Here is a 20,213-nt window from a genome sequence, read left to right as displayed (position 1 = left end):
CCAGGCATCGCCAGGTTACACAGATGCCTGGCCGGCATCGCCAGGGAAAGAAAAAATGCGACAGGCACCGCTGGAGGGGCACGTGGGGACCAGGTAAGCTTTTTAAACTCCCTGACAATTTCACCCCGAGTGTGGCTCGGGGTTACCACTTTTGGTACTGAAAATTAACCCCAAGCCACACTCAGGATTACTGCTAAAAAAGTTAAATAAACAGGGTCTCTCACTCACACCAGATTGTCATCCCATTGACTGAAAACACAGGACTCTGATTTTACTTTCAAATTATATAATCCTATGGATTTTTTCAATAAATACATGAGTAAGTATAAACATTTTTGTTTCATTTGTTATCTTCATCTACTTTTAGGACTTTTACTTTTAGGACTCTATGGAGGTTTGAAAATCAGATGATGTTTTAGGTCACATTCATATAAAAATATATTACATTTTAAAGGGTTCACAAACTTTCAAATGCTCTGTATGATGTATGTATCTCAAAATCTGAGTGTCCTTTAGGTTTTAAGAAATGCCAAAAATATGGTGCCACAATATCTGTCTATACTTCTGTCTATACATCTAGAGATGAGGTTTATATTCGTGACTACCATGGATGTAAGGTGATTTCTTATAGATTTGAAATCATGGTAAATTTAGATTCTGATTTTTCTGAAATAACTTTTTTTAAAAAAAAATCAAAAAACAATGTAATATGTCTTTATTACCATATGGGTGCTCTTAGATATGTCTGCCCCCCTCAGAGTATGTCTTGGTCGTTAACCCCCTGAGCGGTTTTCCCGAGTGTGGCTCAGGGTGAAAAAAACCCGCTGAAAGAAGTAACCACGAGCTACTCTTGGGGTAGCTAAAAACATAAAAAATAAACACTTACCTGGTCCCATCGGCGTCCTACAGTGTCCTGGCTGTCATCTGGCCGGGTCCTCTTTCTCCGTTCTGTCCCTCGGTTGGTGCGCCGACGTTCCTAGGGAGTTCCCAGTGACGCCAGGGCGGGCCGGAGTGTGGCGGGAAATTTAAATTACTTTGTATTGGATTCAATACAAAATACCTGTTTTGAATCCAACTCAAAGTAATTTATATATAATATATATCAATATATATACTACTGTACAGGTATATTACAGGTTTCAGTATTTTTGATTTATTTATGCACCCTTGTTTTAACAGATTTTTGTGTTTTTTTTCATTAAAAGTTTATTATTACATTTATTACATTTAATAAATATTGGACATATTTCGATGAGTTATGCCTAAGGATTACAGGCCTACAATGTAAAATAAGTTTTCATGAAAAATAATGTACTGCTACTATACATATAAATCCGGAAATGAACCGCCAGAGGTTGGGGTTAAAGAGTTACAAGAGGCTGCAGAAAGAGCTCACCCCCTTAAGATCACCCACAACCTCAGCTGTGTTTAGCAAAAGATTTCTTTTGCAAGTCATGCAAACTGCCCCCCCCCCCCCCCCCCCCAGTCTCTGTTCCTCACACAGTGAGCAGGAAAGCCCAGTTCGTATCTAGGAGGCGTCCGCATGTTGGATGTCTTAACCCAGGGACTGCCTGTATATTTATGCTTATTTCAGTTATGAGGGTAAAAGGGGTTCATTTGACAGCAGGAAATTCTGTTAGGAGCAGTGAAAGGAGTTTGAGGCATCAGGTGAAAATCTTTTCGGATGCTAATATTGCTAAGCACTGCTGGAAGCCATGTCCATGTCCAAGAAGAATTGGAAATCAAATAGATGATTTCTTCGGCATCATTAACAACTGGCGGTTTCAGGACTAGGTTCTGCTTGCATCTGCAGGAGCTGCTTTAAAAATTTCCAGGACAAATTGCTGATGTCCATGTGCCAATTTAAAACCGCACCAGGGACTCAAGTGGTTAAAAAATCCTTAGTTACATTTCCCTTCAAAATTCCGTTGAGGATCTAACTTTCTATGCTCTTCTTGTGCTATATTGAAATCCTCTGTATTCTTTTTAGTCCTGACCAGTTTACACTAGAAGACTACGGAACACTTAGTTCATAAGCACAGTGTTCAGTAGGTTTTTTTTGTCACCTTAGGACAGGAAGTGAACAGATTAATAGAATTTTAGTAAATGTTAATTATTATAGTTTTTAATAATAGTGTAGTTGTCTTTTAAATATACAAAAAAGGAGAAAACATTAATAACTTCCTTTACTTTATGCTACACTTTCTTTGCTCTGACCTGTTTGTTTTTCTTTTCTAGTATTACAGAAAGATTGGAGCATGCCTTGGAGAAGGCTGCCCCACTGTTGAGAGAGATATTTGTGGATTTTGCACCATTTCTGTCCCGAACTCTTTTGGGAAGCCATGGTCAAGAGTTGCTGATAGAAGGAACAAGTAAGTAAAATTATTTTTTCTTTCAAAGTTGTATCAAAAACCTTTGTAATAGTCTTACTAATCCGAACATTGCACTATAATGCAGTGTCTGCTTATGTGACTTCCTCCCACTCCTTGCTTTTAAACTTTGAGGGTTCTTGAGAAAGTTTGGGGTGCATCTGGAATGTACAAAAGCATGTTTTTTTGAAGATTTGGGTTCTTCAACTTTCCTAGGAACCAAGGAAAAGACCTTCTGATGTCATCTTTTGTTTTCAGTGCTTTATGCATCATTTTACCAGCATTGGGTAAGGGCGTTGGAAAGTACAAAACAGCACGGTGGCTTAGAGGTTAGCACTTTGGCCTTTGCAGTGCTAGGTCCCAGGTTCGAATCTCACTATGTGCATGTGCACTATGTGCATGGAATTTGTATGTTCTCCCGGTGTTTGCGTGGGTTTCCTCCGGGTACTTTGGTTTCCCCCCACATCCTGTAATTGGCTTCCCCCCAAAATTGACCTTAGACTATATTAAAGTCATGTGACCGTGGGAACTGAACTGCAGATAAACTCTGCACTTCGCACATTCTTCTCAATTATTGCAGACACAGCTGCAATCATTGAGAAGATGCTCCCCAAGTATCTCTTGCTCTGTAACACACTTAATATGATACATTTGTTACATTTTTCTGCCAGTGGATAAAAGAAAAATGTAACCAATGTATCATAATATTTCTATGCTGGAAAGTGTGTTACAGAGATATTATGTCATTGTAGGATAACCTGTAAAAATAGGTAAACACAAACACTCAATAAATGAATTTAACATTCTTTTTTTTTAACACATTTTTTTATCCGAATTTTTGCCGTTGAATCTCGTTTTTTTCGGGTCGGGTCTACCGGAATTCAAACAGCCATATTCGGGTTGACTATAAGGACGACCGAATTCGAAAACCAACACTAGTCACCAATACACTTTTAGATCACAAGTCTTTGCATGTTTTATGTTGATTGAGTCTTTTGATTTTTATGAAAATAGACCTTATTTCAAATTGTGACTTTTTTCAAAGTGAAAGCATTATTATTTCCAAGTATACTCCAGCATTTTTTTTTCCATTTTGGCATAAATATGTGCCTACTTTGCAACATTCAGTGTTGAACAGAAGAATGATTTCAGACTGCTGGCTTCTAGTGACTTATTTTTTTCACCTAAAATTATCATTTTAAACTTTTTTTTTTTTTTTTGTAATATCCAAATTCTGTCCCAGAATTCCTCAATCTGTTCAGATTTCTCAAATGATTTAACTGATACTCCCTACGATTTGTTAAAAAAAAAATAAAAAGTTATCCTAGCTGGAAGCATAAAATATCTTCATCTTGGTGAGGAGCACTAATTTTTTTGACAAACTTTTATGAGAGTGATTTGGCAGAAATTAAAAGATATAGTTTACTAAGGTAGATATTTATTGAATACCTGTAATGAGAACAAAAATGGTAGATGATGTTGCTGACATTGTTGGACCATAAAGTGCAACTAGATCCTGGCTGTTTCCAGCTCATTGTTTCACTGACCTATAAAAAGCATGAAGACAAAAGGAGAAGGTACTCATGTGGTCTTTATATGTGTGACTAAACAGAGTGCATAAACCTTAGCAAAACATAGACGCTTGTTAGAATACAAGAAAGTGAAATCTGACATTTTCATTAGTATAACTGCTGTACATATCTCTTCCCACCTGTTAGGTATGTATTTACCCATCCATGCACTCCCTAATGTCTGCCATAGACGTGGCAGTTCCCAGATGCATAGATGCTCAGGCAATATTTAGCACGATTGGCATGTAACGCTAACATTTAAACATTTTTCATACTGCTATTTCTTGAATTGTAAGCTCATCAAAGGCAGTGTCCTCTCCTCCTCCTGTATCACTGTCTGTATCTGTATCTGTCTGTCATTTGCAACCCCTTTTTGATGTACAGTGCTGCGTAATATGTTGGCGCTAAATAAATACTGTCAAATAATAATAATCCCATGATTAAAGTAATAATAGATACACTCTCACCAACAGAAAACTTTACAGGCTTAATGCTTATTTTGTCAATAAACCTTTTAGCTTGCATGTGATCACTATTTCACATTTACTAACAAATCCGCTGCAAGGCTTATAATGATGGGGAAGAGTTGTTATTCAGATTGTGGGTAGGATAGAGTTTAAGCTACAGACCACCTATGGTTTTAGTAGAAATTATTTCTTTCTTTATACATAATATTTTTTCTTACTTTTTAATCATAAAAATTGGTTCGTTGATCCTGTCTACAAATTGCTGTGTGACCAAGAAGAGTCTGCACAGAGTAATGGATCTCATAAAACAGTTACAGTTTTTGGTTTCATTTACGTTTTGAATGTCAGTGCACAGTTACAAATGGCAAATCCAGGCATTAAATAACCATTTTCACCCCTAGCTGTATGCAGTATGTAACGTTAAGTAAACTGCAACTTTTGCAGTTTTAATGAAATCAAAACTCCACACTCTCTGCAATTTTTTATAGCATTGAAATACAAAACTAAATTGTTAACTTAGCTGTTCCTGCTTAAAAAAATGTTTGTTGGCAAAGGTAAATGTGTGCTGAATGCCATACATTTAGAGCTTTTACTTTATATGGTTTATCTTCATCTCATATTGTTTTAGTAGCAATTTTTAACATTTTTTCCACTGCTGCATATTGCTAAAAATTGTCATTTTCATCCATGTGTATTAAATAAGTACACCCCATGATTCAATGACTTTATTAGTCTCTCACGTCATTGTGAATATATTTTGTCTCGTTCTTCTTTGCAATATTGCTTTAATTACTTGAGGTTTGTGGGTCATCTTTGCGGAGCTTTCTTAAAATTCTGCCACATCATTTTGATTGGGTGGAGGTCTGGACATTGACTGGGCCATTGCAATACCTTGATTCTTTTATTTTTCAGCAATTCTGTTTCATATCATTTTGATATATAGAGGCGTTCATGGTCCAAGGTGCCCAGGTCCTGTGGCTGCAAAACAGGCCCAAATCATCACTCCTCCACCCCCATGTTTGACAGTTGGTTTGAGGTGTGTGTACTGATATGCTATGTCTGCTTTTTCCAAATGTGAGATTGTGCATTATAGCCAAACATCCTCACTTGGGTCTCATCTCTCCACAGGACATTGTTCCAGAATGCTTGTGGTTTGTTTGTATGCACTTTTGCAAACCCAAGCTGTTCTGCCACATTCTTTTTAGAAAGTGGAGGCTCTTTCCTGGCAACCCTTCCACACGTCCTACAAATTAATTTTTCATACTTTTTTCTCTAATTCTACTGTCAAAAGCTTTATAATTTAGCATGCTAGCTAAGGACTGTAGAAGTAGATGTTGGGTTTATTGCAATTTCTCTCAGCATTATATGGTTAAGTCTTGGGGTGAATTGCTGTGACGTACACCCCTGGGAAGATTGGTCACTATCTTCAATGTTTTTCTCCAGTGTGTGAATAATCTTTATCCCTAAAGAATGATGGACATGATGATACACTTGCTGATGAACAAATATTCAAGTGCTGCTATTCACCATCTTGGATCCAGTGAAAGTAGTAAAGGTGTACTTTTAACACCCTTTCTCTTTATTTTGATTTGTTATGGACCAGGAATCATTGGGAGGGTGTCCTTTCTTTTTCTCATAAATGTAATTTAGTTACATTTTTGCAGGTGTCCAAGCATAAACTAGAAACATTCCCCAAGTGTTTTGTTCCATGCCATGAGTTGTTTTTAATCAGGGGTCTCCAACCTCCGGCCATCTGACAACTGGGCTGCAAATGCACAGAGACCAGCGGTCCCCAACCTGTGGTCCGCGCACCCCGCTTGGGGGCCCACCAGCCAGAGCTGGAGACCATGTCTTCTGTACGGATATATATATATATATAGTGTGTGTGTGTATATATATATGTATGTGTATATATGTATGTGTATATGTTTGGAAGGGTTAGTATGCCATTTGTCGACCTTTATATTGCCATATACTCCCTGTATTGTTGCAAGAGATGCTCAGAGTTATAGCATTTTATTGTTTAATTTAGACAAATGGTGATTACATTCACATCTGTGTAAAGAATTCTCTCAGCTTCCACTGCCACTACCTACAACTCCATGAATATAAACAGTCAGAAATATCTTGTAGGTAACTACTTAAGCTCCTACAAAGGTTTACTATGGGGCCAAGGGTCAAAGTACTAATAAGACTGTTCGGGATGTCTGCTGCCAGAAACCAAAATGGAAACTTGATTGATAGCTAGAGGGCTAAAGGAAAGAAGTTCACTGGAGAAAGCAAAGGTCAATGAACCATTTCCCCTCTCTGCATATATAATGATTATGCTGCAGAACACGAAGATATTAAGAATCAGTTAAACATATGCTATTTGCTTCTGTAGGCAGTATGAAAAACTGACAATATTCTGTAACCAATATAACTGAATGTGTTAATGTGAAGTGGTAAAGTGTTCCACTTCACTTCCTACTATTATTTTCTGTGCAGATATGTGAGTTGACCATAATAGATTTTATTATTAACACTAAACAGGATTTATATAATGTCAACATACTATGCAGCCCTTTACGTTATATAGGGGTTGCAAATGACAGACATATACAGGCAGTATCCTCCTGTGATACAGACACAGGAGGAGAAGTGGACCCTGCCCCAAAGAGCTTACAATCCAAGAAATAGCAGTATTAAAAACTGCTATTAAAAAAAGGACCCTGCCCCGAAGAGCTTACAAAAAAGTTGAAAAATGGATGAAAACAGATATGTGCATAAAAAATTGCAGGCACTGCAGGCTTTGGAGCAGATAATCTGCCTCTGTCTTTGGCGCATATTGCTCTATTCACAAAGATAACACCAGGATAAGAATCCTTCCTTAAAAAATAGCATTTTTGGTTGAGTCCAATGGAATGTAATAATGTGTCAGGTGGAACTCTCCTCTCCTGCATTAAAGCTTATTGAATTGATCAAATGTTTAAAATAAAGTTACTCCTAAGTGTGATTTGTATCTACAATGGTCTTTGATTCACTTTGATCTTTTCCTTGTTAAAAAACATGGTTTGCCCAATGTATATATACCTCCAGCTTTTAATACTTGCTGCATTTTGTTTACTACAGAGGACCTTAACTCAGCTCAAGGTATGAACTGATTGCAATGGTAGTGGTGAGGTGTTTACCCTCCAGGCTCCCAGGCAACAGTGAAGACCCAACAGGCTATAAAGCACTGGTGTTCTCCAACCAAAATAAAGTTGCTTTTTTTTTTTAAATCCTTATTCCACTGTGTGAGTCCAAAGTCAATATTCAGTGATATTTACTGTTTTCCTATTTTTTTTTTTTTTTTTACAGGTTTAGTTTGCATGAAATCCAGCAGCTCAGTGGTGGAGTTGGTGATGCTTTTGTGTTCACAGGTATGCAGGTTTTAAATATATTTTCATTTGTTTTCTCTAGAGTCTCCTAACCTAAGGAAAGCCCAATAAATGACTGATAAATGTGTTTGCGATATTAAATATATTTTAGATTGTGGTCAGTTTAGTTATCAGTTTATTAGTTTTTTTTTTTTGATCTGTTACTGCAGATCTACCTTTTAACTTTTTTGTGCAATATCTGTATCTTTTACAACATTTAATTTATCTGAAACCATAGTCATCCTGACACCACTGACATTAGGAGTGTCACTGAAGCTGTGGCATCTTTTACCTTTTTTTTTTTCATTGATACCTATACCCAGGCCATGTTCAGCAGTGTAAGCTGACTGATTTGCCTATGAACATATAGGATATGGACAGATTTGGTACACTGTTTTAGCATATTTTCACATTTCTATACTTGGATCACTTTTTTTGTAATTATTGTACTTTTTGGCATATGGTACAATAAATGCCAGTGCAGCTTGATGACAGTGTTTGTCTGCATGTGGAAGGCTCATTTTGTCAATAAACCTCCTAAACTGTGTGAGGTTGCCATAACTGACATGGCAATCACATGGTTAGTTCTCCTTTGTCATTAGAGACCGGAGTTGTCAACCAAGATTGGGAGGAGAACATTTATCAAACTGTGACTAGCATGGGACATTGTACAGAGGAACCTTAATATAAAGATTAAAATGAAAATATATGTGACTGCAAGCTATAATTTTGCTAACCATTGAAATAAATTCTGAGTATTTGATAAAAAACTAAATAATGTAAGCTATGGTTAGCTTTCGGAGAATCTGAGGTACTGGTATCACAAGATGGTGGCACCCAGCAGTTGTTTGAGGGTTTTGGAGACCTTCCTAAGATAGATAGGCTTTGTCAGATAAATATAATGCATGCAATGCGTTAAATGCACATATTATCTCATGTGAAGGTTTCTGTTGAATTAATGGTCTTATGGCTCGGTCACTTTGATTAAAAACCTTTAAAATAAATTTAATTTGATCAGTAGATAGATAGATATTTGCAGCTTAACCTGGTATTTATTGTTGGCATTTAAATGTAATATTTTTGCTTTTGACAAGCAAATCACTGATAACATTAATATTTTAGTTTTATTTTGTGTTTTTTTTTTTTGTTTGTTTTGTATGTTCTTTTTAATTTTTTTGTCATTTAGTGTAAAGTTTAATTGTGTGTTTTTTTTTTTTGTTTGTTTTGTATGTTTTGTAAAAGTGAAATATTCCATTAACAATTCAATTATACATGGCCTTGCAGTTGTTTTGTAATATGTAACCATGTACTAAGATATTTTTTGTTTAGTAAGATAAGGATTTCGTTTGTCTTAAATGGGTTATTCTATGGGCAGCACAAGATAACTGAACTATAAACGTATATTGTGCATCCTGATTATTATTATTATTGCGTGTTTGTAAAAACCTGTCTTAATACATAGCGAGGTTTCTAAAAATGACTTTTACCAAAAATTACAACCACTCAAGCTTGTATGTTAATTCAATAGGTTTAGCTTATTCAAATTTACAGCGATACTCTGAAGAGCTTTTTCTTTGTCTAAGTGCACCTTATTAGATTTTTGGTTCAAATGACACCTTTTACATAGTTGTATAGGAATTATGTAAATTCTAATTAAGGAATTCTATCAATACCAAAGTACTTCAGCTTTAAAAGCTCTGGTTGGCTGGTAAAGTGTATCACTTGAAGAACAAACTTTATGCATTATTCAATGGCTAACACAGTACAGGACTACTACTTTTTTATTGTTATGGGCCTTATACCCTCATCTATTCTTCCACTCCACCTTTCACTCACCCCAATCCCATTCCTTTGGCATTATTTTGAAAAGTTGAGCCAAAATTTGACTCTAGCTAACTGATTAGGTAACACACACACTTGCACTCTAATAATGTGTTAATTAGTACAGTTCTGGGATAAGTTTTTCCAGCCACTGTCATGTTATATCTTCAGGTTGCCCTTTGATGCTAAGTCCAGGTCTGTTTACATCTGTTCAATTTTTAGCAATGTCACCACTTTTTATGTGTTTCGTCTTATGTTTGTTGCAGTGCACTACATAACAGGTACATTGGATGGTTGTATTGTTACAATGCTGCATGTTGTGGTAATGAAACAATGTGAATCAATTATTAGTCTAAGTTTTAACCTAGTCTCAATAAAGTATCACATGAAGATTTGCAGGCAAATTGTGGCCACAGAATCTTCCTACATCTTCTTCTAAAATATTAGCCATGGTTGGCAGCAGTTTATTTAGGGGCTAAGGTGAAGTTATGTGGTACTTTTATTAAAAGCATCATATTGTTACTGTGTTTTCTAATTTAAAAAAAAAATGCTTTTTTTTCAGTTCAGATTCAGTATCTCTAAAAATATTAGCTGTTCTTACATTTGCTTTTGAAGGTGAATTGTGTCACTAAATTTTACAGAGTAGCTGTTTTAATAAAAGGAATATCGGTCTGTAGGTCAAGGGTTCTGACCAATTGACAAACCTTTGACCTTCATTTGCTGCCTGCATGACTAGCTGGCCCGATAAATAAGGATAATGCAAAATTAATGTTTCTTTGCATCGATTTATGCTACGTTAGTGCTTATACCACCAAATTTATTTAGACTGAGCTGATAGACATTTCATGAATACAAATGAAGGAATCATAGAAGGTGTGAAGAATCAATGACCCACATTGTCAATAAAATGCAATAAGAACAATTACTTTAGGAGATTACACCTAATAGATTTTACAATGAAGTATCAAGTGATAGTTATGCTTCTAGTGGGCTTATTACTGCAAGGCCATGTGCCTCTGCCTAGAAACAAACATTGTCTTACCTCAAACTGTAATTTTCTTATGTTAACGATACAGGTTTTAATGACATGGTTAACAGAATGTATAGCAAGCCTAGCACTAGAGTTTTTAATGCATTGTCAATTAGGACAAGAATATCTTTTGTTTAAGTGTTTATTATAAAAAAAGGATGTTTCTAGATGCTTAGGTTTATTAAGCCAGTGAGAATGCATCTCTTTTGTCTACATATGTCCAGTGCTCAACCCAGAAATTTTTTTAAGCCGGGTGGAAAGAAATTGTAGGTGGGTGGCAGCCCCTTTATTGTGACAAAACTCTTTAGTAACCACCCAAAAACAGCCGGGTGGGTGCTGAAATGTGCCGGGTGGTATGCCGAGGTAATAGGGCCTGGGGAGAACCCTGATGTCTCTCTATAATTAGTCAGCAGTAATGTTTTAGGAATTTCTTTTTTTAAAGTCCTAGGTTTAAAAAGGAAAAACAAATGGTCGGTAAAATATTTTTACTTATTACTTATAATATTACTTTTCGGGTGCTGATTACATCAATATGATTTGCTTGTACATGCAACATCCACATGTATCCAAAAGTAAAATATTTCTTTTAAAAATGTGTTTGTTACATGTTAGACAGAATCAACTTAACTTTTCTCAAATATAACCTAAAACAAATTGGATCCAATAGAATCTTACTGGCCTCTGCACTTATGGTTGAGGTTGTTCTTTAGATATTCTGTGGACTGTTGTCTTCTCCCCTAAGTAAAAAAGTTATTCATAACTGCCTTAAGTAGTTCACTGGAGGGAAGAACAGTCACAAGACAACTGGGATTCACTGCAATATGCATATTGGATTACTGAGGGATGCAGTTCATTTATTTCTCAGTTATCCACGCACTGCACTATTTGGATCTCTACATATTCCAGGTAACTAAAAAAATCATGACTTTCCTGAAAGATATAAGATTTACCTCTGTCTCAGCTATGGGGAGGTGCTTTGCTCACCTGTATTATAACCCGTATGAAAATGAGTAGCAATGTGTGATGAATCGCACAATCTAATATGTAAGGTTTTAATTGCATCTGGTGCAATGTAATTTTAAGGAATCTATTTAGCTGGCTTTTAGCAATCTAAAGCTCAAACCTGCAGACTATTTAAAGAAAGCACTGCAGTGCATTGTTCTGGTGCAAACAGAACATACAGACGTGCATTAAAATACAGCAAAACCGCATGAAATTTCAATAATAAAGTTAGTCGTTTTTATCTGACATTCGATGGGGGAGAGTGGATAGATATAGCCTATAGAGAGCTGCATATAATTTTGCTGCTGCATTAAAAGCTGAGATAAATCGGTCTATACTAGATGTAAGGAAGCCTTCCAGTTGCACATGCATGCTGCTGTTAAGCTATATATATGTTCCAATTTATGTCCCTAAAGTTAAAGGTTTTGGAGGGGGAGAAACCTACTAGTAGTTTTTTGCATATGTGAAGAAAACCCAAGCAAACATGGGGAGAACACAAGCAACAAGCCATCATGTGTAAAAATATGTAGGTTCCCCCAAAAAACATGTTTAGGCTAAATTTTCTTTTGCCTGGTAAAAATAAATTTTTGTGGAAATAAGCATTGAAGATTGCGTGGCCAAAAACAGCAGACTTGCGCTGATGCTGTAAGTGGGGGGCTATTGTTTAATGGCTTATTTGTCTGAAATTTTTCCTACCTCAGAATGGTTTTCATACACTTTTTCTGTGGTTTTCCTGCAAACTATTTTATGGGGCTCAGTCTGAAAGCCTGAATAATGAAATGTTTTAAACCTTGAAGTGGTCATGGGTGTTGGTAATGATTGCGTGTTTGTTGTGTGATAATTAAAAATTTCACTTATAATTTCCTTATTCAGAGAGGTCATGGTGGCAGTCACCAAAGTGATTCATTTTGCTAAGGCCTGAATTGTCTTTGACTGTGTGAAGCCTAGAGATATATGAAACTGAATGTCTGTTTTACGCTCTGCAGATACTGGGAGGGTTCAGCTTGAATTTGATGGATGGATTTTTTGCTTTTTGGGAGGGGTGTACTCAGATAAGGTAGGAAGTGATATACAACTGCTAAAATTCCAATTAATTTCTTTTAAAGTGATGGAAAGGATGGGGTGTCAAAGATCGAGGGTTCAGGTCAAAAACTGGATTTTAATCACGTACATAATATGGTGGATTTACCAAGTTAACATGTATAAATGTGGTGTGAAACTTTTCACATTTGTCATCTCTCATGGATGTGATGATCTGGATAATACGCATGATGCTGAAGCCATAATTAAATGAGCCACACAGATTCATTTGTAGCTTGATTTCAGCTTTCCTTCTTACAGGTCCTGTCTAAAATTTTTGGATAGAATGCATTAATTACAGTGCATTAATTGAACAGTGAAGTTGAAACATGTCAGAAAACAACAGCGATTGATATCTGATGTTTGGACATGCTTTTGCAGAAGTTGCAGAAAGGAGCATCTTTTTCAGAATAATACATTTTTATACTATTGATTAATATTTGCATATATCTATAAAAATGTATCCTGCTGTCACAGCTTTTGGCATTCCTAAAAGTGACACTATTTTAAAAGCCTTTACTATCTGGGCAGCAGGTGGCTCGAAGGTAACACTCTGGCCTTTGCAGCACTGGGTCCCAGGTTCGAATCTCAGCCAGGACATGACCTTCATGGAGTTTGAAGGTTCTCCCTGTGTCTGTGTGGGTTTCCTCAAAAAATTTCCCCCCCCCAAAAATTGACCTTAGACTGTATAAATGACATATGACCATGTTAGGGACAATTAGTGACACGACTATGGACTTTGTACAGCACGGCGTAATATGATTGCGCTATATAAATACTGTGTAATAATAATAATCTCTTTTGCGGTAATTGTATATTTGGAATGCCAATATTTTTTTGTTTGAGACAAAATAATGTATACAACATAAAATGGCTATATAAGACATATTTAACAAAAATTGTCAAAATAAAATAAGTTTACTAATAAATAAATTACCTCAAATACCTTATAGACTTTGTTCTAAATGTTGGTATTTTGTCTTATGAAAGGGGGTCCCTTGGGATTTTTGTTTTTCCAAATTTGCACTCTGTGAGTGTGCACAGGTAGAATGCAGGCTGATTTATCACATAGTAGATATCATATATCTACTCTGGTACTAGGAAACTAAAAAAAATCCATTTTAAACTCCAGAGATTTTCAGGGGCTAACTTTTTTAAAGTAGATACATTTGAACATTTTGTATAGGTGGCATCTGTACATCAATTTCAATCCGTTTTTATTGATATTTTGAGTTTTAGGAGCATATTTAATTCAATAAACATTCAATGCAGGTACATTTTAGGTGCATGTGGTTTAAATTACCTTGAATGCAGCAAATGTTTGCTCAGTGTCACCATTCTTCTTTAAAAATATATTCCGTTTGCCACATACCTCTTTGTAAGCTTTTGTTTTTTTTCACTCCAAATAAACTGATTTCATATCCACAATATGTCTACAGTTCTAAGGGAATTCTTTTTAATAAGCATGCTCCAATATGTTTTATGTTTCATTCAAGCCTCTCCCTTCTTCTCTTTTGTCAGTTTTGTTCCACAAAGATTTTAGTGGATATTTCCCATAATATTACTGCTGAACATTCTTGTTTATTTGACATGAATATAGTTTTTGAAACAAAAGACATCGCATTCGAGGCCACTTGATAAAAGCGTTGTTTTGCTCTTCCTAATTCAGGTTGACATACATTCCAATAACACTACCTCCCTTCCAAGGCTTTAAGATAAATTTATGGCTATGCATTGTGAAGTGCATCATTTAAAAATGGTTTCAACCCAAAACATCTAATAAATAAATAATGTGTATGGCTACTAGGTCGCAGACTTCCTCGACTAGAAATCATCCCATCGGATACTCAGCAGGCCGCTATCGGAGGAGCCTGTCAGATAAATCTTGTACAAGCTGCATTGGTGTCCTGTAAATCACATGTTATTGTGTGAGCCTTCTGCCAGGTCATCTATTCTTCTACCATTTATCAGAAATGCATAATATGTGTTAGGAAAGAATGCATCATTTCCTTTGGTCTGTGTTATTAAAGTAATTAAAATATTTATAAAAAAATAGTAAATGAATTTGTAGTTTATTATAATTTCTGCATCCAAATCTTATGTAAACAGCACAGTAATTTTTGTTCTTAATTTTGCTTTTATATATTCAGAATCAAAATGTCCTACATTTGCACATAATATAATAAACACCTAATTTTCACTTTGCATATTAACTTGCATATTTTGTTTACATTTATCTTCACATAGCTAATATACTTTATTGGACTCAATAGTTAGCCTGCTAGACACCAGGCATAACATATCAATGGGGAAAAATGGAATACTCAGATTTTAGCTATGCTTTTTGTGGTATGTGCACGGCTATAATTAGTTAGTGACATTTCACTCATCATTTTGTTAGTACAAGAGATTCGAGTTATGTCCAAAAACTTTTTTTTACTGCTTTACTATAATCTCAAAATGTTTAGTGGTCTTATCATGAACACCTCTAGAAATCAGTGGGCCCTTCTGGAATATTTTGCATACCCCCCTCTTGAGGCGTTGCTAGGATTTTGAAAAATCTTGGTTGCACAATCAAGGAGCTTAAAGGGGTATGATTAAGTATACCCAGAACCTACTCTATCTTGCTTCAAGAGTACATAAAACACAGAATACAGAGGGTTATATGTATGTAATATACAGAATGTCAGGTGTGTGTTACACCAGGGATCAGGACATGAAAGCACTAGGTAAGAGTGCATGGCGCTAGTGACACCAGATCAGTTGCTGGTGCTGCTGCAGCCTGTGGCTCCCATTCCTGCAACTGCCAGGGTGTTAGTTTTGCTGCTCCTGTATCATGTATAAAGTGCCTGAATACATTTTCAATTTTGTATTTGTAATTATCCTAATAAGAATTCAAAGTGTACTAAATTTCTCTAGCTTTTCTTAAAAACTTTTAAACTTTAAAAATGATTTTTACCTGCCTATTTGAGATGTACACTGAGGAGTAGACGCTCCATGTACAATAACTGCATAAGTTGCACATGCATAGGAGTTCATTCATGTTATTGTAGTCAATGCAGGCTAAAATTCAAAACCTGTAAGAAGCCTGTGGAAAGATTCCAATAAGTTAGCTAGCAGATATTGCATCTTCTGAGGTAGGTATAGATCAACTTTAGGTGTAACAAGTTTAGGCCTAACAAGTTTGGATTTTCTTTGGGATATGGATGACTGCAGTAATGATTCTTCAGAAGACCCTGTTGCAGAAGTAAATTTAATCACTCTTGGAGGTTGAGTGTTTCCATATTTAAACTAGAAAAATGTGTAAAATAAAAAAAAATGTAAAAATCTGAAACAAAGATGTAAGTATTATTATTCATTGCATAACTGAAAGATCAGATTATGTGACAAAGCATCCAACATCTTTAGAAGATTTAATATTGCTGATTGTCACTGATGCACTGTTTAATTCTTCAATGTTTAAAACAGGACTGTTTTTTTTTACCAGATGGCCACATCGATATCCATTCTCAAATTTATCTAATCAAATGTACTTTCCATAGTTCACTTTGACATGAAATTTAGCCTGAACTATCAGGAAATAGATGGTGACATTTTGAAGGGATTCCATTAATATATACAGTTCTCAAATCTTGCATTCTACTTTACTTACAATACACAACACAATGTATAGTAATAAACATAATCATTCAACATAAAGAATAGAATGCATCTAATACGACATGACCTTTCAATCTAAAATTAAAGCACACTTAGTCATGCAATTTGGAATCTTGTTGACCTTTTTTTTTAATATTTCAAAATAACCTGACCTACTGTGCTTTTGCCATACTCAGTAAAGTGCACCACAGATATCTTTTTCGATATTAGGAGTTAGCAATTTAGGGATAAGTAATTTGGTCGTAATACTTTTAGTATATGTATAAGATATTATAAAAAAAGACCACTAGTATTAAAATAGAATCTTACAGAATGCAAGGTGTGCATTGTGCATGGTGAAATATGTATGTATTAGAGAGAGGTACTTGAGTATCACTAAAGTGGCTTGCAAGATTACCTGAAATGTAGTAGTCGTAAAGTCAATTATAGCTCTTGTATGAAGTGCAGAGGAGTTGAAAGACCTAAATGCAATCCGTGAATGCTGATGACTAGATCTTCAACACATTAAGCTGTAATCCTGGTCTGGAGAGATCACATCAGAATGGCTATGCTGGGACTCCAAAGATAATTGGCTAATAGTTTTTGTATTATGATTCAGGTGTTTTAGGAAAATTTAATAGCCAAGATAAAAAATTATGCTTGATTTTTTTCTCTGCCACCCCCTGCTATACCTGATAAACTAGTTAAAATGTGTTTGTACACATGCTTCCTGTTCTAGGGTAACATTACATTGTCATTGTTGATTTCTTACCTGTGGAGACACTCACACTACCACTGCATCTATCTGTATATCAGCCTCCCATCTCCTGTACAATAAAAGTTAGGAATTGGAGACTTCATAGCCTGCGCCAATTTGGCTCTTCAACATGCATGTGTTGACCAGGAGAATAAAGATGACTCCATGAGCTTGCTTCCACTCCTCCATTTTACTCAGCCTAAAGGTTTAAGAAAATATAGGATGTAATTGAATAACATTTAGTTTGTTAAACTTTGTAAGTCCTAAACAACAGATTTTTTTCAACCTTATTTGAACATAGTTATGCATTTTTTTTATTGAACTTTACATACTGCCTCTCTATCATCTGAAATTAATTTTAGGTGCCTTCAAAGCTGTCAGTTTAATGTAAAAAGACAGCTTTACCAGACTGAAATCTAAAACGTGTGTTAGCGATGTTAGGAGCTCAAAAACATCATCATGTCAGCATTAAAAACAGTCATTTTCAGAAGTACAAGACTTCCTGTGGTGACTTTAGCACACTAGGGTTCAAAAAACATAACTATATAAGGTGAATTTCATAGAAAAAGGAGCACACCCTGTGGTTTGCCAGTCTAGTCAGAAGGATGAGACCATGCTGACCTTTTTGTGAAATCTTTGAAAGTTATCCTCAAGGGTGGTGGGTGTAAAACAAAGTAATATCAACTGGCACTTAATTCTGGGAGCTCCCTGCTGATTGGGCTATGCATTGAAATGAAACTCTTCCTGACAGGAAGCAAAGCCTAAAATGTGGAGACTGCTCAAAATAAAGTGTGTTTTAATTTGACTCCCTACTGGTTAAACATAGCTGTTCAACTCGGAACATCTGAGTTGGCTGAATAAAATGAAAAGCCGACAGAGTGGTCAGTGTTCCTGGTAGAGTAACTAGGTCAGTTGTGCTTAGTGCTGCCTAACCATGTATTCTAGTTTTCATGTGCAAATATTACATTACCTAATTAATAATTAAATGTGTTTTGGGTAGTAGCCCTTGAATTACAAGGCATATGCACTTGGTTTACAGAGTTTGCCTTACTCCTGAGTATGATAGCCTTTCAGGAAATCTGAGATTTTAGTGTCCTCCTGTTCCAAATGTTAATTGTGTATCATATGTCTGCTTATTTGCAGTGTAAGTATGTAACACTTTATTGCCATATTTTCAGGGATGTAGATTACATTGTTACATTCTACTTTTTAACAGTGATAATATAGTGTTTACGGACCTTCCATTGGACATCTTCTTCAAATAGTATAGTGACTATGTTTTTTCTGCTGTAATGTCAAAATAGGAAAACATCTTTATAGTTGTCTACTAGTTCAGTTGCCTTTGGGCTTCAAAAGGTCCACAGCTTGTTAATTTAGGGAATTCTTATCTATTTATCTTTTTTTCAGCATGTACAATAGATCAGCTTGGTGTAAATCATATTGGTATTTTTTATATTAAATACATTGGACCTAGATTATTACAACTCCCCAAGACTGGAAAAGATTGACTTTCATGCAAGCAAACCTGAAATAGATTTTTTAAAATAAATGTTCTATTTTTTTTTTTGGCAAATGTGTTTAATCTTGGGCCAAATCAATTTCTTGTTTGCTGGATCACCCAGGTTCACCCATGATGGTCTATTTCTGCTGTCTTGGAGATCCTTAACAAATCAGGCCAATGCATCTACAAAAAATCAGGCACTGTCCTATATTTTTTGAAATGCCAAAATATGCCCCAGGTCTTATTTTCAGGGGGATGTCTTATTTTTCCATGAAGAAGACTACAGTACACATTTATTGTTGAAAATCACTCATGATCACTCATGTGCCATTGATTGTCCCCTTCTGATCACTCATGTGCCATTGATTGTCCCCTTCTGATCACTCATGTGCCATTGATTGTCCCCTTCTGATCACTCATGTGCCATTGATTGTCCCCTTCTGATCACTCATTATTATTATTATTATTATTATTATTAATAAACAGGATTTATATAGCGCCAACATATTACGCAGCGCTGTGTGCCATTGATTGTCCCCTTCTGATCACTGACTCACTTTTTTTTGGCTTCTACGGCCAGTAACAGACTCCATTAGGGCAGGGATCAGCAGCTTGCTTGTCCTTCCTGGTGTGGAGTCGCGGGCGCGTGTGCGGGCCTTTGAAGTCACTTTCAGTTTCACTCTGCACTGCAGCCAGCATTGAGAAGTCACACAGAGGCACACAGTGGCAGGTGGGTGTCTTATTTGCGGAGGGTGCTTTATTTTAATGTTTTGAGCAAAAATGGGGAGGGGTGGCTTATTTGATGGGGATGCCTTATCAGGGAAACACGGTATGTTCATGGGACAGCCATATTTTCACTTTTTCTATGCAGGCTCGCATTCAATGAGCTGTGATTTCACTGACTAATTTACAAAACTCTTGATTGCAATACAGATATATAACCGTATGCCTGTCATTCACCCCTTCCCTCAGGCACATTATCTTGGCGTCTACTTCAAATCTGCCCTCTCATTTACCCCAATATTCAGAGCATTTCCAGGTCCTGTCACTTTCACCTGCACAACATCTCCAAAATCTGCCCCTACCTGTCCCCGAGACCACCAAGCTCTGTGTACATGCTCTTATCTCTCATCTGGACTACTGTAACCTACTCCACTCTAGTATTCCACTAACCCAACTCTCCCCTCTACAATCTGTTATGAATGCTGCAGCCAGACTCATCCATCCTTCCCACCACTTCTCTTCTGTTGCATCTCTTTGTAGTTCTCTTCACTGGCTTCCATTTCACAATAAAATCAATTCAAACTCCTGTGCTTTGCATTCAAATCCCTCCACAGTTCTTGCCCCACTTACCTTTCTGACCTGATAGAAAAATACACCTATAGCCGCTCTCTTTGCTCCTCCAATCACCTACTAATGAATTCTTCACTCATAACCTCATCAGATGCTCGGCTCTAAGACTTTTCTGTGGCTGCCCCGACTCCCTGCAGTGGTCTTCCTTGGCCTATTTGGCTTGCTCCCATTTTCTGCTCTTTTTAAAGAGCCCTCAAAACCCATTTTTTTAAACGTGCCTATCCG

At 36.2% G+C, this 20,213-nt stretch overlaps 1 protein-coding gene across 2 annotated transcripts in view; it reads left to right on the top strand.

Annotated features, from left to right (window-relative positions):
* Window positions 1-20,213, top strand: part of LRBA (LPS responsive beige-like anchor protein) — a 347,246-nt gene that overhangs the window by 84,302 nt on the left and 242,731 nt on the right. For both annotated transcript variants that reach the window (XM_072405905.1, XM_072405904.1), the window contains exons 32-33: window positions 2,239-2,372; window positions 7,747-7,808. In XM_072405905.1, coding sequence (XP_072262006.1) covers window positions 2,239-2,372; window positions 7,747-7,808 — 196 coding nt within the window. The remainder of the gene's footprint in view (window positions 1-2,238; window positions 2,373-7,746; window positions 7,809-20,213) is intronic.

Source organism: Pyxicephalus adspersus, chromosome 3 (genome assembly GCF_032062135.1).
Source record: "Pyxicephalus adspersus chromosome 3, UCB_Pads_2.0, whole genome shotgun sequence".
In the NCBI taxonomy this organism is placed as follows: Eukaryota; Metazoa; Chordata; class Amphibia; order Anura; family Pyxicephalidae; genus Pyxicephalus; species Pyxicephalus adspersus.
The sequence above is the reverse complement of the archived record's forward strand: the minus strand, read 5'-3'. Positions and strand labels throughout refer to the sequence as shown.